The sequence below is a fragment of the Aspergillus sclerotioniger genome (assembly GCF_003184525.1).
Source record: "Aspergillus sclerotioniger CBS 115572 chromosome Unknown BO94scaffold_1, whole genome shotgun sequence".
Lineage (NCBI taxonomy): Eukaryota > Fungi > Ascomycota > Eurotiomycetes > Eurotiales > Aspergillaceae > Aspergillus > Aspergillus sclerotioniger.
Window position 1 is genome coordinate 176,702 of NW_020290991.1, and position 25,186 is coordinate 201,887.

General features: G+C 49.4%; 10 protein-coding genes across 10 annotated transcripts; 9 read left to right on the forward strand and 1 right to left on the reverse strand.

Moving 5' to 3' along the window:
* Positions 1-2,222: 2,222 nt before the first annotated feature.
* BO94DRAFT_454094 (uncharacterized protein) lies at positions 2,223-3,937 on the forward strand (the record flags this gene model as incomplete). The annotated part of the gene is made up of 2 exons (XM_025607595.1): positions 2,223-3,162; positions 3,219-3,937. 2 exons carry the CDS (start codon positions 2,223-2,225, stop codon positions 3,935-3,937), a joined length of 1,659 nt encoding a protein of 552 aa, XP_025472942.1.
* Positions 3,938-7,126: 3,189 nt separating this feature from the next.
* Positions 7,127-8,613, forward strand: BO94DRAFT_570544 (uncharacterized protein). Its single transcript, XM_025614820.1, has 2 exons — positions 7,127-7,864; positions 7,945-8,613. Exons 1-2 carry the CDS (start codon positions 7,386-7,388, stop codon positions 8,534-8,536), a joined length of 1,071 nt encoding a protein of 356 aa, XP_025472943.1. The 5' UTR covers positions 7,127-7,385; the 3' UTR covers positions 8,537-8,613.
* A 676-nt stretch (positions 8,614-9,289) lies between these two features.
* On the forward strand, positions 9,290-10,902 carry BO94DRAFT_551898 (cytochrome P450; the record flags this gene model as incomplete). Its single annotated transcript, XM_025613560.1, has 4 exons — positions 9,290-9,352; positions 9,396-10,484; positions 10,527-10,696; positions 10,746-10,902. The coding sequence occupies 4 exons, from the start codon at positions 9,290-9,292 to the stop codon at positions 10,900-10,902; spliced, it is 1,479 nt and encodes a 492-aa protein (XP_025472944.1).
* Positions 10,903-12,829: 1,927 nt separating this feature from the next.
* Positions 12,830-13,289, forward strand: BO94DRAFT_1971 (uncharacterized protein). The gene has a single exon (XM_025606079.1). It carries the CDS (start codon positions 12,934-12,936, stop codon positions 13,183-13,185), a length of 252 nt encoding a protein of 83 aa, XP_025472945.1. The 5' UTR covers positions 12,830-12,933; the 3' UTR covers positions 13,186-13,289.
* A 352-nt stretch (positions 13,290-13,641) lies between these two features.
* Positions 13,642-15,303, forward strand: BO94DRAFT_541031 (MFS general substrate transporter; the record flags this gene model as incomplete). The annotated part of the gene is made up of 1 exon (XM_025613027.1): positions 13,642-15,303. One exon carries the CDS (start codon positions 13,642-13,644, stop codon positions 15,301-15,303), a length of 1,662 nt encoding a protein of 553 aa, XP_025472946.1.
* Positions 15,304-15,711: 408 nt separating this feature from the next.
* On the forward strand, positions 15,712-16,480 carry BO94DRAFT_551900 (glutathione S-transferase family protein; the record flags this gene model as incomplete). Its single annotated transcript, XM_025613561.1, has 2 exons — positions 15,712-15,864; positions 15,917-16,480. 2 exons carry the CDS (start codon positions 15,712-15,714, stop codon positions 16,478-16,480), a joined length of 717 nt encoding a protein of 238 aa, XP_025472947.1.
* On the reverse strand, positions 16,357-18,618 carry BO94DRAFT_591763 (glycosyltransferase family 2 protein; the record flags this gene model as incomplete). The annotated part of the gene is made up of 4 exons (XM_025616129.1): positions 16,357-17,347; positions 17,389-17,514; positions 17,556-18,143; positions 18,187-18,618. 4 exons carry the CDS (start codon positions 18,616-18,618, stop codon positions 16,769-16,771), a joined length of 1,725 nt encoding a protein of 574 aa, XP_025472948.1. The 3' UTR covers positions 16,357-16,768.
* A 1,096-nt stretch (positions 18,619-19,714) lies between these two features.
* Positions 19,715-21,010, forward strand: BO94DRAFT_541034 (acyltransferase family protein; the record flags this gene model as incomplete). The annotated part of the gene is made up of 1 exon (XM_025613028.1): positions 19,715-21,010. One exon carries the CDS (start codon positions 19,715-19,717, stop codon positions 21,008-21,010), a length of 1,296 nt encoding a protein of 431 aa, XP_025472949.1.
* Positions 21,011-21,529: 519 nt separating this feature from the next.
* BO94DRAFT_551903 (uncharacterized protein) lies at positions 21,530-22,905 on the forward strand (the record flags this gene model as incomplete). The annotated part of the gene is made up of 2 exons (XM_025613562.1): positions 21,530-21,928; positions 21,970-22,905. The coding sequence occupies 2 exons, from the start codon at positions 21,530-21,532 to the stop codon at positions 22,903-22,905; spliced, it is 1,335 nt and encodes a 444-aa protein (XP_025472950.1).
* A 290-nt stretch (positions 22,906-23,195) lies between these two features.
* On the forward strand, positions 23,196-25,058 carry BO94DRAFT_505275 (phytoene desaturase family protein; the record flags this gene model as incomplete). Its single annotated transcript, XM_025609535.1, has 4 exons — positions 23,196-23,223; positions 23,274-23,395; positions 23,449-23,982; positions 24,038-25,058. 4 exons carry the CDS (start codon positions 23,196-23,198, stop codon positions 25,028-25,030), a joined length of 1,677 nt encoding a protein of 558 aa, XP_025472951.1. The 3' UTR covers positions 25,031-25,058.
* Positions 25,059-25,186: the final 128 nt, after the last annotated feature.

Here is a 25,186-nt window from a genome sequence, read left to right on the forward strand (position 1 = left end):
ATTCGAGAGGTGCCCAAGCCATTGTGGCTTCCCATTTCCAAGAGATCTCCATGACTCCCACGGGTCGGTCGATGCTCTGTGGCTGGGCGGAATTACATGCTTATTGGGAAGCCCACAAGCTTCCGTTCCGAATGTTGGAGCTGGAAAGGAAAGGCTCCCTCATCCGGACAGTGGCCCAGGCTTTTGCCGATCGCAAAGGTACCGCATACGGACTGTACAGTGATGCATGTGCGATTCACGCCCGGTTGAATCTGACGTACTGCATGGGCCAGGAAGAAGAGGAGATGGAAGTGGTCATCCAGCGGGCTCGAGCCTGGTACAAGGCCAACTTTCCCGAAATGGTTCGTCTGGATGATGCCAACCCTGAGACGTTTCTCTCTGTCAGCGACTTGCAGCATACAATCCAGCATCTTCAACGATTACTCGATGCATGGCGCGACTCGATGCCCCTAGAACATACCATTGACCCCATGCCCGATCCCGTGCTAGACAAAGCCCTACAACCCGTATATTTCAAATCATCCTCCATCGCCATAAGCTACCTCTACTACGCTACCGCTCAACTATTACTATCCAACGAAGCTATTCCCCAATCAAATACCTTCAAAGAAACCAACCAACCCATCAACCCCTGGACCTACCTCGTACTCCGTATAATCGCCGGAATCGACTTCTCCAACCCCGCTACATTCAGTCCCTACGAAGAATCAATTATATGGGTAATATGGACAGCCAGTCACGCCTGTCCCGATCAGCGAGTCACCGCATATCTCCTCGAGGACATGTTTCCACGCCTTGAACAAACGAGCTGTTCCGTCGCGTTGGCTGATATCGCCTTGTACAAGCCGTTCTTCCACGTCCTGCACAATCAACTCAGGGATGGCCTCCGACCGTATCTGCTTAAATTCCCTACCCCGGCGGATAAGGAATTGGGATCGGATGAATCCGAGCTGGTGGCGATTCATGCGCGGGATCTCCAGGGGAGGGTTGTCCACATGACAGGCAAGATTCCAATTCAATGTGAATCCAACGATTCAGCACAGGCTGTCCTTGTGAGATAGAATTGAAGGGTATGTCGATCGTTCTGCTGGGATGGGATCCAGGTACAATCTTGGGAGGTCTCACCTCTATAAATTTGATTAGATTGACAGAAGCGTCTACTACATTAACCACGGAGGGGAGGTTACTACCATCATGGAATGTTGTTAACCAGTATCAGGCAGGTTTGTTTATCAGTCTGAGTCTAATCAGATTGATCAGTCACGATCTTTCTAGACATTCCTAAGAGGAAAAAAGAATAGTACATACGACCACAGGGTGTGGAGAACAGGGCTTCCCGTCCGCTCAGCCGTACTTAAGCCACACGCCGGGAGGTTAGTAGTTGGGTGGGTGACCACCAGCGAATCCCTTCTGTTGTATGTTTGTCTTTTTTGTCCTTTTTTTGAACTGTCGGATGGTTGTTGGGTGGGAGGAAACGTATCATTATAACACCACATCCATGATAACCACACACCTTTTGCCTATACTGCTTGTCATATTAGGCAGGGCTTACTTTTTATAGCTAGCGGAACTCCAGATAAATAATCTTATTTCTGAGACTTGTATTTATTTCCACGGGTCTAAGACTTCTTAAAGCGTCAAGAATACTTTAGACTACTGTCTTTATTATTCTACTTGATATTTTGATGCCCTATTCGAGACCTGTGTAAGTCCTGTATGAAGCCTTGTATGTGGTACCTTCACAATGTGATGAAAGTGCTTTCTATAGTAATTCTATTCATTTATTAGAGATTCATAGAGAATGAGTACTTATCATGTGGATTGAGTAAGTGGAAGGTGTGGTTATAGTCTCCGTGTGGCTGTAGCGTATTTCTTTGGTCCTATCGTCAAAATATCATGCAGATATCAAATGTGACCTGAAATGGATCACCAACTTCCTTAACCTGGAATAATCTTCCAATGGTTTAGATCTCGTATTCCAGAGCTAGCTCCTCCTGTAACAGGGTTAAGAGTATTTGCTGACATGATCCCCAGGGCAGGCACAATTCGGGAAAGCACGACGAGAGCTTAACTCTTCACCTTGGATCGATAGAATCATATACCACATCGACCACGCGAGAGGCTACTATCATTGCTATCTCCGCATGCCATTCTTTCAGTCTTAACCGGTTTAATTTAGCATCATTTACTCGTTATCGTTACATTACCCTGCTCCTCTCCTCATGGCACAATACTATCCCACTATCTATCTTCGTCTCACCCCAGTTTTTGATCCAGAAGGAGCCGCCACTGGTCTGGTAGTTCGTCTGGAAATCCAACATCCCTACGCGCCACATGGTCAACCACTGCTTCAATTCATAACCAGTCAGAATTATGTGCCGGGCCCTCCCCTTCGCGAAGTCGACATCAATGCCGCAGACGACCAAGGGCCGTTATGCGTCTCCTTTGTCGATGGCCCTAGCGACGCGCATCAAACACATACTCACTGGCATCTGTCACGACCGCCGCAGGGGAATTTGATCCTCGCCTATAAAGTCTGGGCCCGTGGAGTTCATGACTTTGGGCCCCGAGGTACACGGAGAGATCTCGTCCGGGACCAGAGAGGCCTGACGACTACAGGAATGGCCATTCTTCCCCGCTACCTCTCCAACCAGATGCATCGGAATATCGTTGAATGGGTTTTGCCTGCGAATGCGCCCGAGGGGACAAGCTGCGTCTCGACCTTAGGAGACGGTCCGGACCCTGTCAGTCATGTTGGACACGCCAGCGAGCTCTACATGGGGGCCTATATGGTCGGACCAATCCGCACCTACCAGAGATCTAACCCGCCAGATTGGCTTGGAGAATTCGGAATCTGTCACTGGTTTGGGATCCTTCCAACTAGCATATATCCGCATATTTTACGGTACGTTCAGGTGATGGCCCCAAAGATGATGTACTACTTCCGCAAACGAGGGTGCACATGGCGTGTCTTTCTCTGCAAAGGAACCCGGAGTCGCAGGGGGCTTGCAGTTCACCATGGTTGTATCATCGAATACAACGAGGAGACCGATGACCTCTCAGATTCTCTTTTGACCCATGTGTTTACTCATGAGATGGTGCACAACTTTTCGGACATGGATCCAGAGGACGATGGCTATGATAACAGGTGGTTCAATGAAGGTGAATTACCCAGCTCATTTAGCTTTACTTGTACTGCCTACTCACTGCTTGTTCAGGACTCGCTGATTACTACGCAGCGGTATTGCCATATCGCCTTGGGCTCCGCAGTTATGAGTACATGGTCCGCCATCTGAACCAAGCTTTAGTGGCCTATTACACCAGCCCTATGATGTGTACGGACCTCCAGCGACCTGAGACCGGAGGCTGGTTTGAAACATTGGCGCCCTACCACCGGGGATGTGCTTACCTGATGTGGATCGACGGCGTGCTTCGCCGGGGACACGACAAATTGGACCTCAGGAGCACCTGCCAATTGGATTACTTTGTCATCCAAGCGTCTCACAGTCGCCTCCGGCCTCTCCAAATTCAGGCCAGGAATTGGATTTGGCATCTAGAAAAACATATCAACACCCATCCCCATTGGATATGGGGGCATTTCTTAGGAATGCTGGAGGGCATGCCTCTGGACTTTGGAGAGCTTTTGGGGGGTTGTTCGCCATATTCTGTTGCTCCATACTATTGCCGCATTCTGGACTTTGGGTTTGATGTCGACAGTTTCCCTGGGCCTATTCGTGGCGTGGTCCATGATTCCCAGGCATGTTGGGTTGGCATCCAGAATGGCGATGTGTTTATCGGGATCAGTAACATTGATGAGTGTATACTAGATTCGGGACAGCGTATGAGGGGGACGATTAGACGTGGAGATATGATTTATAGAATTGACTATTTGCCACGGTCGGGGGTGAGGACATTGTGCTGGCAGGTGCAGATATGACTGGCAGTTGCAGATGATGTGTTGACAGTTGGTCAGGGTTAGCTTAGATATTTATACCAGTGATTAGATCCTGCAATTCACATATTATTAGTTTGATCGTGTTAGCAGATGAGAAAATACCGTGTACAACATAGAATTGACCATAGATTTGAACCAACCGGACTTGATCTTTGATAGATCCCTTGAGTCTTAAGAAGCCTTATGCTTGACGGGATACTTGATAGTATTCTTAGAAGAAATTATCTACATGTTTGAATTAACATCAATCACTGCCAAGGCAGTTCGAAACATAATTTCGTCTATCATAGCAAAGATACTAGATCCTGGGCCGTGGGATGTCCCAGTCTAAGGTATTTGAATTGTCTTAGTAAGTATCATGTAATATATTTCCCAATAATGTAATTGAAGATACCTGTATAGATAAAGGAGGTATGTACTGGTGAAGGACTCAATCAACCATTTCAGACCTTCCTCTATTCCCTCCAGAGGTCGAAGAGTTATGGGCGTGGACTGATTGATACAGTGGATTTCAATTCTTGGGATGAATGGATGGTTATTTCCATAAAATCTGAGAGTGAGATGAACTCCTATTAGGGACCGAGCACTGTCCATCCCGAGACTGTTTAGTTTACTCTTACCAGATAAACATCACCAGCTATATACATACATCATGCATGGTATATCACTCAAATGATCCATCCCTTCTCGCACGGCCCCAACAAACAGAACAAAGACCAACACACTAAACATAAAATTACTAGTAACTCCTTTAAAGGACAAAATGTCTTGTTTCTCGAATCACACCTCAGCAAGATTATCTTCCGATGTGTCTGTGTTAGTTTAGTTTAGTTTTTCTCTACTGATATGCCTATTATTCACTCCACCTGAAGTAATATTATTGATGTAATTTATCAGTGATTCTGACTGTTGATTTTATTTAGAGTAGGAGGTGTATACTGTGTGACTGTACTGTATGTAACTAATAGGTCTGGATTATGCTGAAATTATATACGGATGAGAAATGATCTACGATTTTATTTTAGTGGGAATATGATGTGATATTTGTGTATATGGTAGGGAGATTAATATAGTATTTATGCTATGTTGGGGGTAGAGAGTAAAACACTGTAGTATGTATTGTGTAGATGGAGTTACACAGTATGTAGGTTATTGTGCAGTGGGGAAGATGATAACGTAATCGGACACCGAGCCGGCGGCGGTCTGCCGCCGTCTCGCTGACTGCCTCGCTGGCTGCTTCCTGAGGCCATTCAACCACTAAGAAAAGGCTATATACATTAATTCTTGTTGTTTTCATGAGGGCATCTTAAACGATTGTGTCCTTCACTTCCACATATACTACAACGGGCAGGCCGGCGCGTCCTGGCCGGTCTTGGTGCTGCAGCCTCAATTGCTTCATTTTCTCGCGCCTGAGCTATATCAAAGCCCTCTTGGCCCGTTAAAGTGCCTCCTTACTGTATATAGCGACGTGAGGCCTTTGCCTTCCCTTTCTTACTTGCTTATATAGACTGGAACTGCTTAACTTGTTGTTGAAGCAGGACTGCGTTCTGCATAGACTGTTCCGCAGCCTTGATCACTTTTTCAATAACTTCGTGTGAAACTATTGACGCCAGACCTTGATCTGCAAGTTCTTGTAGTTCTTGTCTCTATCTTCCAAGCTTATACAAATTTGCAGGCGTTTTTCCGAGATAAAAAGACTGATTAGAATGCGAGGATGTCGGTGGAGTTGGTGTTTTTAGTTGAATCCGTAACGTTGCAAGCAATTTTTGAGGATTAAAAGGAACGAGACCGGTGGCACGGAACCCACTGAGTATATTGATATTGGAGAAGGCCTTGGCGTGTACACTGTGATATAGCTGTAGAAAATCAAGCTTTGTAATTGATTTCTCTCCATAACGAATAGCCTCAGATATACGCTGACCATATAACTTTAACGGCCCAAAGCAAGCAACGTCAAGCGGCTGCAGTTTGTGGGACGAGTGGGCAGGCATATATAAAGGAATTATTTTCCGAGCTGTACAGAACTGATCAAATTACTGAGTTGCATGGCTGCTGTGGCCGTCAAGGATCAACAAACGATAATCACCAACAGTTTTTGAAGCCGTATACCGGTCAAACACGTTCTGAAGCCAGTCAAAGCCAAGCTCATTAGTAGTCCAGCCATTTCCGCTGATACTCAGATGATAAGATTTTGGGCAGACTTCATATTATATTGATTGATGATTCTGCGCTGCAAAGATAATCTGCAGTGAAAGTACTGCTCCTGAGGCTGAGATTGCAACAATTGAAGTCACCCATTCGCGGTTTCCTGGTTATATACACTTGGCACGCGATTCTCGTGTTTCCGAGCCACAGATTACACGAGCAGTTGAAGCAACTCCTATCTGGAATCCAGTTTCATCCATATTCCATATATCTTCATCGAGAATGCCATATTTTTGGACTGTCTTGCAAACGAGGTCGAACCATCTCTGAATAAGATAAGGATCCTCACATTTAGCACGTTGATAGTCATACTTCGACGTGAATTTGGACGTCAATTCCGGATGACGTTTAATAAAGCAAGTAATCCAGCGTTCCGATATAGTATCATGCTGATTTGGCTTCAACTTTGCTTGATAAAGCAGCTGGGCAGAGAATCGAGCATCGCAGATTTTAAGAGGCAGTCCACGGTAGGCCATATCAAGAAGCCACTGCTTTAATGTGTTTTCTTCAATTGTAGATAGCTTCCTACAATTAGCATCTTTTTCAGTATGTGATTTGATGCCATTTAAACGATCTTTAAAAGTGCTTATCTTGACGTCAAACGCGGCAGCGCAAGCGGCCTTTGTAGAGAATTTCCCACTCTCAAAGGCCTTGACGGCGAGATTTAAACGTTCGTTTGTATCGGCCATATTGATATACGAAAAGAAACACCAAGGAATCACGATAATACTGCGAAACAGGGCGGTTTGGGCGAGTTCTTCGACTTCAAGATGTTGAGGGTGCAAGACGCGGCGCGGCGTCCGCCGGCTCGGTGTCCGATTACGTTACCTGATTGGTTAGTTCTGTAAGCAGTACTGTGTCAGGTAACTAGTACTACTTTGTACGATTGTGTATGAGGTGGGTAAATTGGAGAAATAAATACACCTCATGTCATTACTCTATCCGGATAAGATGATATTAATTTTCGCCATTCGCCACTGCATAATGCTATGCAGCATACTGTGTAATATTAATGTGTAGACTGTCCACATCACTGTGACGGGTTACACCCGCAACAATGACACCACCAAAACAACGCGTCACTTCGCGTGTCTACTCGACTTGAATCTGATTGATCTGATATTTAGAAGATATATCCCTCCCCTTTGTCCCATCTCCTCCTTGCACTCCCAACTCTCGCAATTCAACAATTCATCCCAAACACATACACACAAAAGGAATAAAAATGTCCCCCCGATGGTCCAAACTCTCCGCCTCCGCCAACGCCGATTCCGCCTACCACAAATTCCTCTCCGAAACACCAGACGCATACACCTACATCTGCATCTGTACACGTCCCGGATCCAATCCCAACGATGACCTCTCCGAGTCCAACGAAGAAGAAATCCCCCCCGAATGCGACGGGGGAAAAACCTGCGTGTGCTTTAAACCTCTCCCCGAGCACCCCGATCACCCGTATACATTCAGCAAAGCCGGGTTGGAGAAGATGATCACGTACCGGATTATGATTGATCTACGGGATCCGGATTCGTTCGGGATGTATACGTTTAATGATCATGCGGGGATGGGGGCGTTGGAGGTGGTGCAGAATGCGTTGTTGGATTTTCGGGATGCGATGGGAAAGGCCGATTGGAGGGGGATGTGGGCGGTTTGTGAAGGGTTGGGGTGGTTGGTTGTGGGGAATTGGGTCGCGCCGATGATGATGTATGTCTCTCTCTCTCTATCTCTCCGGGAATTGGCTGAGTTGCGAAGAAGAAAGGAGGGTGATGCTAATGGGTTTATAGGATTGATGATGGTGGGATCCTCGACGAGACTCAAATCCTGTTCGAGCATATGTTTCTGTGCATGTTGGCTGAGTTGGAGAAACAGGGCCAATTGGGCCCCAATTCCGATGTGCGGAATCTTGGCTTCGTGATGGGAATGTATGCGGATGAAGTCAAGACGAAGCGGTCGGATTTTGAGATCCCCGACCCGGAGATCCAGACCAAGTCCCGAAAAGGCGTCTCGTATCGTGGCCAGAATTTCGTGCCGTATTTGGTTGCGTATGCCACCCGGCGGAACATCACCATGCATGGACCGTCGAATATGGATGAGATTATTGCCGAGGCGGAGGAAGAGGCAGAGCAGGAGGATGTTGTCTTGCCGACGGGGAATAAAGATCCATGGAAGTGGATGGCTGCGTTGAAGGCGTATGAGAAGAAGAACCGTCTCTTGGGGTATGGGGGAATTCGCAAGACACAAGTTGGGGGAGATGCTTTGGATATCACGACGTTTTCTAGCCAGGAGCGAAAGAGAAGGAGTTTCTCGAAGCAGGATCCATTGACTGCGGATATGATCCAGTCGATTAAGGATGGTTTGGTGCTGCAGCTTGGTTAAGGTCTGCAGAATGTATTGGTAGCTTGATTGATTTCGGGCAATTCATCGAATTGGTAGTTATGCAGCGTTTGAATGTGACACCATATGATGTAATGCTTCATGTGGTCTTGTCCAGATCTATTATCCTCGACTTTACTGGGATTGACAGGTGCCTGGGCCTCCGGAATGGAAGAATAGCTTAAAAGAGTTACGCCGACTCGATCAGTAGCGATGCTGCACCCAGTGTGGTGCAACCTATGATGCCCATCAGAAGATCCAAAAAGCATGTAGAAAAGAAGTCCAGGTAATCACGCATGTGACCTCTGTAGATGGCATTACCAACATGTGCCAGACGACAATACTGCTAATCTCTCCCATAATTTATCCCACAGAACCTAAGCTGCTTCAAATAACTTCGCTGCCAACCATGGAACCGGCCGTCTTAAACTCTAAGTAACCCAGCTGGTAGCTTCCCGGGTAGTAACACTATCTTTCTAGACTCGACAGCAATCCGGATTTTCATATCCTGGCGCCGGATGCTTTAAGACAAGGCTATCGGGTTCCATGTGTACGATCAGGCGTGCCTCCTTGGCAGCAAACCCTCTGGTTCCCCTGGGACCTGCGCTTGGGTGAACTGTAACCGGAACACATGATTGTATCCTGCTTTATCCCTCATAAGCTCACGCGTATCTGAGACTATAAATCGCACATTGTTCTTGGACGGAATGATGCTTTGTTTTTAATTGTAAGTATCGTAGTGGAAGATCTGCCAACATGTCTGTCACGGCGATTTGCAATATAAGCATGGTGGCACTGATGCTGCTGCCAGTGATCTATGTCAGTAACCGCACCCATACTAGACAGAGTCTGACTGCTGCAGTTTCTCCATGCCCTTTACTGCTTATTTTTCCATCCCCTGCGTAAATATCCGGGTCCATGGCACTGGGCCATTAGCGATCTTCCCCGCATCTATTGCGTCATGCAAGGAACATACGTCAAATATAGTCACGACTTGCATCTCAAATACGGCGACGTGGTGCGAGTTGGTCCGAACGAACTGTCCTACACTGATGGACAAGCTTGGAAAGATATCTATAACCGTCATCGGGGCACCTTTTTGAAAGATCCTGACTTTTTCGGAGAAGCTCCCAACGGTGTCGTGCACGTTGCTTCAGCCAATGGTGCCACCCATGCCAGAATGCGAAGGATATTGCTGCGCGGCTTCTCAGCGCGCGCCCTCCGCGAGCAAGAGGACCTTCTCTTGAGACACGTCAACCACATGATGTCGGCAATCCGAAACCTCATAGCGCAAAACGGCTCGGTAGCAACGTTCAATCTGGTCGACATGCTCAACTTCACCACCTTTGATTTACAGGCCGACATGACGTTCGGTGAATCGCTCCATCTGCTGGACAACCAAACATACGTGCCTTGGGTCAGAGCAAGCATGACGGGAATCAAATTCATGGCCATTCGGTGTGTCTTAAGGAAGCTGGCCCTGATCGGACGAGCCGTGGAGCTCTTGACAGCGACGCGGAAGAAGCTGATGGAACATTTCCAATTCTCCGCCGACATGGTCGATCGCCGGTTAGCTCGCACTGACAGCACCAACCCGGATATTTGGCGCTTTGTGTTGCAGGAGAAAGAGGATGTGCGACTGACAGTTCCAGAGATGCATTCCAATGCGTTTGCTCTCATGATGGCCGGTAGCGAAACCACCGCAACCGTGCTCAGTGGCCTAGTCTATTTTCTCCTGCGGGAGCCGTTGGCGATGAAGCGCCTGGTGGGTGAGATCCGCGATGCTTTCGCCAGCGAAGATGAAATCACTCCGACAGCTGTGACCAGATTGGAGTACCTTGATGCGTGCATCCTGGAGTCGATGCGCCTCTACCCTGCTGCAGCTGTGGGGCTTCCGAGGCTCGTGCCATCAGGCGGAGTGAATATCTGCAACGATATGATTCCAGGCGGGGTATGTCTTCCTGCTGATATTATTCATTGCTAAGTTGGATAGACAATGGTGTACGTCAGTAACTATGCCGCCAACCGGTCCCCTCACAACTTCAGTCGACCTGAGGAATACCGTCCTGAGCGGTGGCTGGGCTTGGATGCCGCCTTCGAGGGAGACCACAAGGACGCCTTCCAGCCGTTTTCCATGGGACCGCAAAACTGTCTTGGGCAGAAGTAGGCATTCACTATTTGACAACATTTATAACAGCTGACACTTCCGCAGTCTCGCGTGGCATGAAATGCGACTCATTATGTCCAAGCTGCTGTGGCATTTCGATATAAAAGACACCAAGATGAATGAAGGCTGGACCGACCAAAAGACATTCATCGTGTGGGAGAAGAAGCCTCTGATGGTTCACATGTCGCTGAGGTCGACTTAGTATATGCCAGTAGATTGTGTGCTGTGTCTGTTGCTGTAGGTCTGATTGACCAGGATGAATGTGTTGACAGGGTAACCGGATACCCACCAAGGTATTTTTCTCGATCTTACCTATAGCATCCACACCTGGCAACAACTGGGGAGGTAATTGAGTATTGCATGCTCGGTTAACAGCGCACTGCCTTTCAAGAAGTTGGCTACTTACCTAGGAATTTCTTTGCTGTCCCTACCTAAGGATATCTGACTAGCCAGACTGGCTATCCATCAGTCGGATGATCCGGAGGAATGTAGATATCTCCACTTTCCTAGGGGCATACCTTAATTCCGATGACTGTTTCGACGAGTTTCCATAGATTGCGAGTCCGGCTGCATAGAATCCTCCGGTCCCGTGTCGGAATATGCCGATTATCTTTATCCGGTAATGGAACCCTCACCGATCATTAACACTCATGTGGCTACATGTCATGATGAAATTAACATGTACTGCCGTAGGGATATGTGATAAGATTCTCAATTGTTCTTCAAAAATCTCTACTAGGAACGTGGTCTTCATGGGTTGGCAGCTTTTCGAAGATTCCCGACCAACCCGGAAGGGTAGCCTCGGGCTGACGCCAGCTCCGGACAAATCGGCATGGCGATGTGCAATAATCTTATGATTGGCTATGGATGAACAGCCCTAATTTCTTTACAGACAGGCGGTTAATTGTCATTCTCATTCACGATTGGAAGTTCGAGTGGGACCGTTAAGATCAGGGGAAGTGGTCTTAGTTGATAGGCTGACTTTCCATGCAAAGTCCAGAAAGCGATTGGTCATATCGGCGCATTATCTCCCCGAGCAGGAAAGCAAGAATGAATGTCGCAAGAGTCAAATAATGTGAAAAGTGTCCGTGTACACATCATGAGTAGACTGACCTCGATGAGCTGGTTGAAATTGACACCAGGGAAAGTCATTACCAAATATGTTCACCGCGAAGTACTATATTGTATGCGAGACTCTTGACATGATTGATTGAATCTGCTCAGGGTGATACGCAGGCATGCATACGGTGCGGTCAGTTCGCCATCGCGCTGCACCTACCAGTGAACAGTCGGACTCGAATACCACATTGCAGAAGGATGCGGAACCCACAGCGAACCAGGACGAGGGATCGGATTAGTCCCTCGAGCCGAGTATGCGGCAGACATGGCTACTGGACTGTTTGCGCGCTTACGGCAACCAAGCGGAATCATATGATGGCAAAGTCAGAGAGGATCTGGTTGACCTGCGTGGATGAAAGAGATGATGCAGAGTGGGTCGTGAGTTGGTCAATGAGATCCGCCGATGAAGTCCTTCGCTGCAGTCCACCAACTTAGGGCAACGGAGAGCGGGGTGAGATACAGAACAGAAAAGAAAACATGATTGTCGGAATCCATCCCACGATCGTCTCGACTCGCATGAGTGGGTTGGCGTGGGATGATTGACTTGTGGTCTTCCTGGTCGGCATAGAGCGATATTGTTGATATAATCGATATGTTCAAGTAGTACAGTGATTGTCCACCATGAGATATCGCCTATCCGACCGATCTTGTAAGATGTATCTTACCCAGCGAGATGTATCTGGCTAATATTAGGTTTGCGTCGGGTTGCATCGGAGGTCGGGATATGAGGCAGACAGGGACGGAATAGCTGCATCTTCTCAAGCCGACGGGCCGGCTGAAATTAACTTCACGGCCAAGAAGATGAGCACTGGACAGCCAGGGCTGACCGATCTCATTGCAAGGGCCATCGGGGCGGCATTGACAGCGACCACATGGATCATGACGTTGGAACAATACCAGTGAGGTATGACGTTGGATCAGTTGATAAGCGAGCTAAGCCCTGCGTCATGGGACCGAAGGACAGCTGAAATGCCGGGGGACGCGGAGAAAGGACTGGGGGAGAGGCAGAGAAACTGGAGTGAGAGTACGGAGTAGTGAGTGGATATTCGGATGGCTGTGGTGGTCTGACGTCATCGCTCACCGCCCGACAGAAAGGGTTGAGCGCAGCAACTGCATGTTGCATCTCGCTGCTCCTCCACTCACCACGCCGAGATGCCTCGCCATGCATACGGACAACCTGCCCGGGCTGATCCCGCCAGGATGTACCCCTCTTCCGACATTCTGCCGTTTGAAGGGAAACCGTCCTGGCAGCCAGTCAATCAGAGACCGCTCTGCTGTCGACAGCATCCCGACTCACCCCGTGGTCCGTCCCGTAGTGGCCAATAGTTATCACCCTGGTCTTGATACTATTTACCTAAGGTATTAGATACTAGCACTCTCTGACCAGAGAAAACGGAGTCCGCCTCTGATTGGAACCCCAGACTTGGGCTGACGGGCCGGAACTATGACGCCAGCGGGAGAAGAACTCTTCCGCCTAACCCGGCATCTTATCAGGTTCCGAACGGCCTCTCGGATTCCTGTTGGGTACTATCCTTGAAATTCGCTAATAGGATCTCCTGTAAGCCTTCACGTCATGTCATGGATGGCAGCATGCACTTTACCCACCAGGCTGAGCCCAGGAAGAACGATGTACCGCAGCCATCCACAGGATCAGCGATCTATAAAACGCCGTCAAATTCCACTGGGACTCATCGTCACTCCATCATCATCACCAATCCAATCCTTCTTCTATTCACTTCTCAAGGTGCTGGCTGGGCTCCATAATACTGCTTTGTTCCCCACCTCCGCATGGCAAAACCTTACACTCGATTGCCCCTTGATCATGTCGGCCTCTGAGCCCCCACAGAACGGCATCTCTGCCAATCCAGATATGTTCGATGAGAAAAAGGGAAAGGCAAACCGCAGATCAGAGTCGGACGATCCCACCACCCAGCAAGCTGAGCATGCCTCCGACCCGACGTCCGGGAGTGATTCCGATAGCTCGAAGAAGACGCGGCCTGATGGAAAGCGGGAACTGAGCGAGGATGACTGCTACAATAAACTCGGCTTTTGCTTTCCGTGGTACAAAAAGTGGACCATCCTGTCGGTCGTCTTTATGGTTCAGATGTCCATGAACTTCAACACCGGTGTGTACTCGGATGCGCTTACCGGCATCGAGAATGAGTTTGGTGTTAGCGCGCAAGCGGCGCGTGTCGGGCAGATGATATTCCTCGTTGCCTATGCATTCGGTTGTGAGCTGTGGGCTCCGTGGAGTGAAGAATTTGGACGATGGCCGATCATGCAGCTTAGTTTGTTCCTCGTCAACATCTGGCAAATCCCTTGCGCCCTGGCACCTAACTTTGGCACCATTGTGGTATGCCGATTTCTGGGAGGTCTAAGCTCAGCTGGTGGCTCCGTCACCTTGGGTATGACTGCCGACATGTGGGAGATTGACGATCAGGGGTTCGCTGTGGCATATGTCGTCCTCTCGTCGGTGGGTGGATCCACCATCGGGCCTGTGTTTGGTGGTTTCATCGGCCAGTATCTCTCGTGGCCCTGGGTATTTTGGGTGCAGTTGATCGTGGGTGGCTTCACACAAGTCCTGCACTTTTTCTTAGTTCCCGAGACGAGATCATCCATCCTGATAGACCGCGAAGCTAAGCGCCGCCGCAAATCCGGTGAAGACCCCAATATCTACGGTCCCAATGAATTGAAGGAGAGCCGCCTGAGCGTCAAAGAGATCCTGCGGATCTGGAAGCGTCCTTTTGAGATGTTTATCCGCGAGCCCATTGTTCTCTGCTTGTCTCTTCTGTCCGGTTTCTCCGATGCCCTGATCTTCACATTCACAGAATCTTTCACCCTCGTGTTTGATCAGTGGGGCTTTGACACCCTAACCAACGGCCTGGCCTTTTGTGCTATTCTGCTCGGATATATTATCGCATACCTTATCTTCCTGCCGGATATTTGGCGACAGCGCCAAATCCGCAAGACGGAAGGCAACGCCGCCCGCTTTGCAGAGCGCCGCCTGCTTTTGCTCTTATTTCTCGCTCCCCTCGAGCCTATTGGGTTGCTAGGTTTTGCGTGGACGTCTATCGGGCCTGCCTATGCACCATGGATTGCCCCGTTGATCTTCGCCTGTCTCATTGCCATTGCCAACTATGCCATCTACATGGCCACGATCGACTACATGGTGGCTGCCTACGGTGTGTACTCTGCTTCTGCGACCGGTGGCAACGGGTTTGCCCGTGACTTTCTCGCTGGCATTGCAACCATGTATGCCACACCACTATATGAGAACATTGGTGGCAAGTTCCACCTGGCATGGGGTAGTACGCTGCTGGGATGCATTGCTGCGTTGGTGGCGATTCCAATCTATGTTTTCTACTGGAAGGGACCGGAGATTCGACGACGCAGCAAGTTTGCCCAGACATTAGCAGCCGATCGTGAAAAACATGCTGGTCGTCGAGCCAGTCGGCTTCGCAGAGAATCTTTGCCTTATGCTTAAGCCTGCTCGGTTTATTCCTATGTTATGAGCGATACCCTGTGCAATGCACTTCTGTTTGTCCAATCTAGAATAGATTATACCCTTACTCCCAATGATGCTATCATACAAACCTTCACACTTTGATAATTACCATAGTCATTAGTAAGATAATATCTTCCCGTTTTGGATACTTCGAGTTCAAGCACGTGCTCGATCGTGGCTGGCGTGACATCCTCTCCGATGACGAATATTGCATCAATCCATGCTCGGTGCTACATTAATAATTCAGGGTAAGCCTGGAATTAATAATGCTGTATAGTCTCCGGCAAAAAGCACCCGACCGAGCCGCGGCGGGGCAGCTGCCCCTCTTCTCCACGCCTTCTTATACCTGCCAGCCCGCACTTCTCATCTTTCAGCACAATCATCACCATGTCTACCCCCAAGATCATCCTCTACACCAACCGGGTCTGCCCCTGGGCACACCGCGCCCACATTGTCCTCCAGGAACTCGGCCTCCCCTTTGAGGAAGTCACCATTGACCTCGACACCCCGCGCGAGCCATGGTACCTCGAAGTTAACCCGGTACGTTCCCTGATTTCCCCCTACCAGCACCAACTAACTTTGCTGAATCCAGCGCGGCCTCGTTCCCTCCTTGTCCTACAACAACGAAATCATCACCGAATCCGGTATCGTCGCTCAATTCCTCGCCGACACCCACCCTTCCCACCTTGTGCCTCCGTCCAATACCCCCGAAGGTGCTCTGCAACGCGCCCGCATCGCCTTCTTCGTCGACACCTACTCCAGCAAGGTTTCCCCACACTACAACACTGCTCTACGCGGTGCCACTGTCGAGGAACGGAAGGCTGCGGGTGAGGCCCTCGTCGCCGCCGTCAAGAAGGAGATCGAGCCGCTGCTGTACCCGGGACTGGAGGGGAAGACCCATGGTCCTTTCTTCGGGGGTAGTGATAAGCTGACGTTGGTGGAGGTGCTGCTTGGGTCGTTTTTGATTCGTCTTCATGCTTTCGCCAAGGAGGAGTATGATCTGATTGATTCTGGACTGTCGGCGTCTTTGGCGGAGGTGAAGAACTTTAGTCGCTGGGCGGAGGCTACTCGGGAACATCCTAGTGTGAAGACGATTTTCCCTGAGCAGGCTGCGGTGGCGAAGACCAAGTCGAAGTTGGCGTCGGTGAGGAAGTAGATATGTTGTTAGGTGAATACATATGCAGTATACTGCATTGATCTGATCAATATGAGGCACTGTTTTGGACAGATACTATGGCAACTCATTCATGGTGTGTGACAGACGTAGACATGCAATCAGGTGATCAAGACTTTCCTGCGATCGCTTCATCTTTCCTGTCCGCTGTCACCTTATCAACTCTTCTCGTACATATATACTGGCACCCTTCAGTATCACTAAACAACATAATCTACGTTCGAATAAGTCACATCCTCATCTTGAAGCACCAAGTGAGATCTTAGCACATCACTTTGCAACAACCATCCACCATCCACCCACCACCCACACCGGCACCACTCCAAGCAAAATATTAAATGTGACCACATCCGCCGAGCCTGGCATCAACGAGGTAGCCACATACCGACCGGCAGCACCTCCCAGGATCCCCATCCAGAAGACGAAAAACCCGACTTCCCAGATCTTCAGACGCAGCTTCGACTGCTTTGCAGCCTCCGTTCTCGATCTCGCAGTAGTACCCCAAGAATCATGAAGAATGGTCAGAAAGCTCCACACTTGAATTGCAGGCAACGGGACATGATAAAAAAAATTCGCAGGAAGACTCCACATCCACTCCTTTGCCGTTGGTCGATAGGGGTTACGAAGGGCGAGATACGTTATCGTCAAGACCAGTCGGTAGAAATAATCCTGGAATGAAAAGGCTCGGAGAAGAAGAACCCCGGAAATGAGGTACAGCACGACAGCAGCTGGCATGACAAAGGCGGTAAATTGTCGTCGGAGAGCAGCGAAGAACAGGATGGGAGATTGCTTCAGGTAGACGTCTGGTCGATGGAAGCTTTCGACGTGGACGGCTCGAGCCCAGCGAACCTGCGGGGTTAACATGATTCTATATGTTTGAACGCACATACCTGTTGCAGCAACCATCTTCTGAAGGTTGTGGGTGACTCGGTGGCAGTCATCACGTCGGATGCGAAGACTACCCTCCACCCTTTTAGAAGAAGGCGTGTTGTCAGATGTCGATCCTCGTTGACAACCTAAAGGGTCAGTATGGATGATGAATAGGGGAATCACTAACCATCCAATGTCCGAGCACACTCTGTTTGTACCAGGCAAGCAACTCTCCGCTGACAGCAGAGAAGCGAAAGGCAGCAGATGGTCCACTTTGACAATCGTTGGCGGCAGCTGCACCGGTGAAGGATCGTGCCAGATACAGTTCGTTGAGGTAGACAGCATTTCCGAGCTGGGTAATCACCGTTTCATCTCTATTGTGGATAGTGAGTGCCGTGCTTGCGCCTCCGATACCTGGATCTGCGGCACACGTCGCCATCGTTTGCGTCAGAGTGTCTGGCATTACCAAGGAATCTGAGTCGGATGTCCAGAGAAATTCGATGTCAAGGATGTCTGACAGGACCAGGGAGATTATGAATGAGGTAAACATCACACCCTTCTTGTGCATGTGTGGCTGGCTAACACAGAGCCTAGTGATTGCCTGGTCGCCGACCAATTTGATGTTGTTCCTCTCAAGAGCTGTCTTTGCGATGGAGCAGCACTGGGCGATTATCTCTGTGTCTAGGGTCTGGCCTGATCTGACTCGGTCCATCTGCATGGCAATCTCTGCCAAAGGCATATTCAGGTGCATCAAAGCTGATCTTTCAGGGTACACCTGTCGATGTGAGAATAGTTCGGATGCAGAATAGCGCACTTACATCTTGAAACACATTGACCATTTCGCGATCCTCCTCTGCATCTCCATCTATACAAATGAGAAGAAACCGGCAGTTCTGAGCGTGGGAATAGCTCTCCAATGCTTGCCGCCAAATGGCAGGCTCTTCCCGATACCCAACCACAGCTGCCACGCAATCCAGACTCTGCTCGCTAGACTTGCCTTTCTCAGCCAGTCCGAGACTACCGGCCGCATACTTGCGTCTTTTGTTGTTCCCCCATCGACAATACTCCGCAAGCATGATACTCACCATCATGTCGAATGTCAATGGCTGTTCGAGATACTTCAAGCCATATATGTATACAATGGCTGCAACGATGCAGCCAAGGAAGTTTAAAAACTGTCGAGTCAGGGACACCAATACCTGGCCAGAGTGAACGCCATGCGGCTTCAGGGGCTTGGGTATGTAGTACATATTCAGGACTGTCAGATCTTGAGATAAAGAATTTCATGCAGAACTTTTCTACAAGACTGCTCAGGCAGCTGGAAGTATAAGAAGTTCGACCGGCTAGCAAGCGAGATGGTACTGCACCGCAGCGTCTATCGCAAGTACACCTCTGCGATAGAGCATGGCGTTGACGGACCACCTAGTGCTGATGCCAATACATTTCACCTTTCAATTACGACCGGTTGCTGTGTGGTATGCACATGGCCGTGACGAATCCTAGCTTGTTGCTGCTCACGCCGAGATCTGATCGGCTGTCAGGATGCGTGCAGCTGCAGATCTGCGTTTCCAGCAAGGCTGTACATAAGCACTAGGGAGCGTTCCTCCAGTCGGTTCTTGCAATACTCAGACGTGGCTGATCAGTCTGACCTCGTATGGATGCCAATGGATACCCGAATGGAAGCGATGTCTTCGTGTTGTGTCACAAAGGATCCAACAATTGCCGCGATCGGCAATACTTGAAGTTTCTAGCAATAGCTAGCACTGTTTGCGAACCTGGCACTACAATCGTGGACATATAAACAGATTGTCGTCTGACCTGCGATGCTCGTATCATACCAGTGTGCTAGTCTGGACTGACATAGCCGGACTCGGTGACCCACTCTTAGGCATCGCCATCAGCCACTTATCTTTCTCATATTTACTCTGTACTGATTATATGGATTGAAAGTATTGTTTCACTGCTGACTGCTTCGTCACGCCTATCCGTTGCAGATAACTCGCGGAGTTAATATCCGCTGGCTTACCCATCTAGCCCATTCGGGCTTTGAACATGTCACTAGATACATTCACCCACCAGTAAGACATCATCCTGGTCAATTATGCATGTCTAGCTGCAGGATCCACTATAGCGTCGGTCGACCCTCGGTGTGGCCGATCGGACGGCCTGCGATAGGAAGACCCCCGCTAATACTGCAGGTCGGGATTTGGCAGAGACTCAGTCAGCTGTTGTCGATCCCCAACATGCGGCCACCCGCACGCTCATAAATTCATTCCTCGCGAGATTCGTTGTGCTCCGCGCAATTCTCGTTGACTTTGACCTCTCCTTCTACGAGCTGACCTCACTATGGCATTATCGGCTAGCAGCCGAGAACACTGGCTGGATGGTCTCCGTGGCATTGCGGCTGCCATTGTGGCTTGGTTTCATTTCACGGTGGGCGAGATGGAACCCCCTTATCGGTCATTCTGGACCATCCCTGCAGAGGACAATCGACGCTGGTTCCAGCTGCCGCCATTCCGTTTGCTTTTCGCAGGCCAGGCTATGGTTCTTTTATTTTTCGTCATCTCCGGATATGCCGTGTCAATTTCCATAATCCGACTACGGGAGGAATCTCAAGCGCAGTTCTATCGGAAACTGACCTCATCCGTCCTGCGCCGCGGGTTCCGACTCTACATCCCGGTTCTATTCTTGTGCCTGGTCTCTCATGCGGCTCTTTACACTGGGCTCATTGACTGGACCCCTGGGAATCCGAAGGAGGGATGCCCGGGAGCGGAGCCCTGGTCAGCGCTGGGGCCCCATGTCAGTTGCCTGACCATGACGTTTCTCACTACTCTTGATCTCACTGGACCATTTTACGTGACGGGGTACAACTTTCATCTGTGGACGATCTCGTATGAATTTCGCTGCTCACTGGGGATCTACCTGGTAATTCTTGGCCTCGCATCCGTCAAGGCCAAGGTACGGCTGGTTGCAGTGGCCTGTCTGGGCGCTGTTTTTATGTGGTTCGGCTCACCCATTCTCTCGGCCTTCCTGGCAGGACTCATTTTTGCCGAGGTGGATGTTGCACAGCAGGATGACTTGTCTCCACCCACAGTGGGCAAAAGGTATCGCGGACTTGCAAAATGCACCAGCCTACTTCCAGGGCTGCTCTTTGGAATAGGCATCTTTCTACTCTGTCTCCCGCAAGACTCGAGTTTCCCTGCGGACTTCTGGTTCCAATCACAACTTGCACTGCCCTTCTATGTAGATCCTGAGATCCGCATCCGGGGTTGGCACGCCATGGGGGCTATTCTTGTCGTTGGAACTCTTAGACATCTTCCATTGGTGCGCGCCCCGCTTGAGTCCAATGTCGCGCAATTCCTGGGGACTATATCGTTCTCGATCTACCTGCTGCATCCGTTATTCATCATGGTAATACGGAACCGTATCCTAGAGGGGGTTTGTCGGCACCTATGGGGAACGGATTTCTGGCAGACGCGACAGGATGAGTCTGCCTGGCACGTCCTGTTTCTGGCATGGGTAGTCGCAGGGGCTATCATGGGCCCGTTGCTAGTCTGGGCATCGAGCTATATGGCGAGGTCTGTCGATCGGAGGTCAGTTGCGTGGTCGTATCAGGTGGAGAAGATTCTTTGTGGGCGGTAGTCAGCTTTGTTTGTCCGCTGTATGAAAACGGATATTGTGAATTGACTAATGGCGATTCTGCATCTGCGTTATGTTGGTTTGTGCAAGGCTCAGCCTGATATACGCTGCAGATCTGTGCCGAATCTGAACTCTCCCCGCGCTATGTAAATCATAGCCAATGGAGATGATCAGCACATTGTGATGAGATGTCAGCTTGCAGCACGGGTCCCTCACTGTTGCTTTGCAGTGGGATCCTTCAGCTAATCACATCTTATCTGCGTCAACTCGTAACCAACTGCGATCTACCTCAATGCAATGCCTTCATTTGAGGGTAGACAGGGAGGTCAGTGGGTGCGAGTGGACCGACACAGACAGTGCAGGATGACTCAACACGAGGATATGCAACCCCTGCATGGCGATCTACAGTGCCAAGCAGACTGCCTCTATCCAGTGGATGTCTTGTTGATGGTCATACTCCAAGTTACACCACAGATATGTAGCATATCTAACACACATCCACACCATAAAATTGTGAACAGAATGCGTCGCCTCCTCTTATCCCTGGCACTGTCTGCCTCGCTACTCATTCTCCTCCTCAAAGCTCTCCATGTCCAAGCCTCTCACCAACCCACCCCATCAGTTCTCCCCAATAGCCCACCTCTTCCCTCTCACACACCCAACCCATTCCATCCCCTCCATCTAACCGAATGCACCTCTACAACCCCACCCTACTACGCACCATGTTTAGCACAAACCCTCCCCCACGCCGCATCCGGCAAAGAACTCCTCTACCCAGCATTCACCACAAGTCCTCCACTCTTCGCTGCATCCCGTCCCCACGATGCCGAAACATGGTGGAACACAACCTGGCTACTACGTGATCGGGCCTACAAACTCGACACCCGACTACGCTACCCTGAAAAACACGGCCAGATCTATGTAAGTTCCCACCAAAGTAGTAGAGCTGAACTGACCATCAGGTATTTGAAAACGTGACTCTCTCCACCTCAACACCATTCGATAAATGGTCTATGGACTCGTGCATGTCGAGTTTCGCCCCAACATCCTATGTCCTACCCAGCAGCAACACACCCACACATGAAAGTGTTCTACTAGCCAATATCCCAGACTCCTGGTCACTGCAGCATTTTCTCGACCGGGCTATGCGCGTGGTTGCTCAATCGCGCGACTACCAACCGGGGTATGTGGCTATTGGGCGGGGGGGTGATAAATCCGTCAAGGAGTTATGGCAATCCCTCGGATATCCAGAGCAGCATGTTCTGCATCGCGATACGAGTTTCGTGGCATCACAGATGATATGGAGCTGTCGTGCACCGCTCGTTCATCCTTGGCTAACACATCAATCACTCTCGTTACTTGCTCCGGACAGTCTCCACCATGTACCTCTATCCGACCGCAAAGTAATCTTATACATGACGCGATCAAACGGTCTCACCCGCAACGGAGGCAGACAGGTCCTCAACGAGGATACCCTCCTTGTGGGGATTCAATCCGTGCTTGACAGAAGAGGACAGAAAGAGAAACTGGAGATTTTCAACCACGGTGACTTTTCCGACATGGGGACATTTATAAGGTATCTGCAGCAAAACGTGAAAGCAGTGATTGGGCCTCATGGAAGTGCCCTACATAATCATTTCTGGACTGCCTCGGATACACTGGTTGTGGAGTTCCAGCCGACTTCGAGACCGGATTTGACGTTTTATGAGAGTGCCAAGATGCGGGATCATCCGTATGTTGTCCTGATGGAGGAGCCGGTGGATGAGATGCATAATATGTTGGTGGATGTGGGTGCTGTGGTTGAGATTCTTGAGGAGAGATTGGGGAGGGAGTTGGAGATGGGGGATAGGGTTAGGTTGGCGTATGATTGGGAGGCAGACGAGTTGGGGATTAATTAATCTCTTGCTACTTCAAAAAGAGTGATCAATTTCATGATAGTATTGGATGATATTTCTAGCACTGGTTGATACATTAGGTTTACCTATACAGGATTGTGTCTGCGAACCATGCTTTGGTTCGACAAACCTCTTGGTTGTAACCTTCTTTGGCTGTCAAACATAAACCTTATGCCACCCACTGTTTACTGCCATGACATCACAGCCCTATTCATCTAGACCATAACAACAAAAGGACCCAGCTGTAGGGATAACATCTGTACAATCCCACTATCATCCACCATTCCCACCCAATGGACCCTCCCACCGCCATCATTGTCGGTATGCCCCCTCCCATTCCCATCCACCTTTCATAACTAACCAAGTAAAAGGTGCCGGCGTCGGCGGCATCGCCATTGCAGCCCGTCTCTCCAAAAAAGGCTACCGCGTGACAGTCGTCGAGAAAAACGCAGAAGTCGGCGGCCGATGCTCCCTCCTCCACGACAACGGCTACGTATATCCACCCATCCCCAGCACCCCATCACACACACAGACTAACCCCCCCAGCGCTTCGACCAAGGCCCCTCCCTCCTGCTAATGCCCACCTTCTTCCACCAAATCTTCCACGACCTCAACACCAGCATGTCCGCCGAAGGCATAACCCTCAAGAAATGCACCCCCAACTACCGCATCTGGTATCCCGATCTCTCCACCCTAGACCTCACAACCGACCTTACCACCATGAAATCCCAAATCGAATCCCACGAGGGTCCCCACGGATTCGAATCCTTCCTTCACTTCTTGCTCGAATCAGGCCATCACCACACACTCTCCTGCGAACACGTCCTACACAGAAACTTCCCCAGCCTCTGGAGTATGCTCAGACTAGATCTCCTCCTCGCTTTACCATCACTCCACCCATTCGAAAGCATCTACTCCCGAGCGAGCAAATACTTCCACTCCGAGAAACTCCGCCAAGCGTTCACTTTCGCGAGTATGTATCTAGGAATGAGTCCGTTTGATGCCCCGGGCACGTACTCCCTGTTACAATACTCGGAATTGGTCGATGGGATTTGGTATCCGGTTGGGGGGTTTCGAACGGTACTTCCCCCCCTTTGAATCCCTCCGTATATATAGACCCATCTGATATTGTTAGATTCTGGATGCTTTAATGAGAATAAGTATGCGGTATAACACAACCTACCTAATGAATACGACAGTATCATCCATCGAACTCACCCCAGACCAAAGAACTGCTACCGGAGTGCGTCTCGCCGATAATACCCTCCTGACCGGCGACATCGTGATAGTGAATGCGGATCTAACATATGCATATAACAATCTTCTTCCAAAAACATCCTACGGGAGATCCTTGACGAAGAGAGAAACATCCTGCAGTGCGATATCCTTCTTCTGGAGTCTGGATACGACCGTTCCAACCCTCCAAGCACATAACGTCTTCCTAGCAACGGAATACAAAATAAGTTTCGATGCCATCTTCAAAAGGAATGAAGTACCTGAAGAACCATCATTCTACATCCACATACCTAGTAAAATTGACTCTTCTGCTGCGCCGGAGGGGAGGGATGCAATGGTCGTATTAGTTCCGGTGGGACATTTACCTTCCTCTTCATCCTTGGGAATATCTGCACAGGAGAAAGAGAAAGACCACCAACAAGCCCAAGACCAAAAATGGAATCCTCTGATGAACCAAATTCGAACCAAAATCCATTCCAGAATACTCTCATCAACGGGAATAAATCTGACGAACCACATCATCCACGAAAAAATCGAAACCCCACTCACCTGGCAAACAAAATACAATCTCGACAGTGGAGCTATACTCGGTCTTTCGCATTCATTTCTAAATGTATTATGTTTTCGACCCCGGATTCAACATCAGCATATACAAGGACTGTTCTTTGTAGGTGCAAGTACACATCCTGGGAGTGGAGTACCGGTTGTTCTTTCTGGGAGTGGGATTACATGTTCTCTTGTTGAGGGGGAAATGGCAAAGAAGAGGAAGGGTAGGGGGAAGATGATGAGGTATGGCTTGGTGGTCGTGATGTTATTAGTGTTATTGTTAGTGCCAGTGGTAGTGTTGGTCATGAGTAGATCAGAGGGGTTGTTTGGTGTAGATGAGTTGTGAATGTGATGTATACTACTTTTAAAGGGAGTGTGTTTAATAAGGATAACTGCATTGAAGGTGCAGAATTGAATTCATAATATTGGGTATTTGGTTTATTTTACCTGATTGAATGGGGATGGGGAGGGGGAAGGAACTGCACTGAAGGTGCAGGATAAA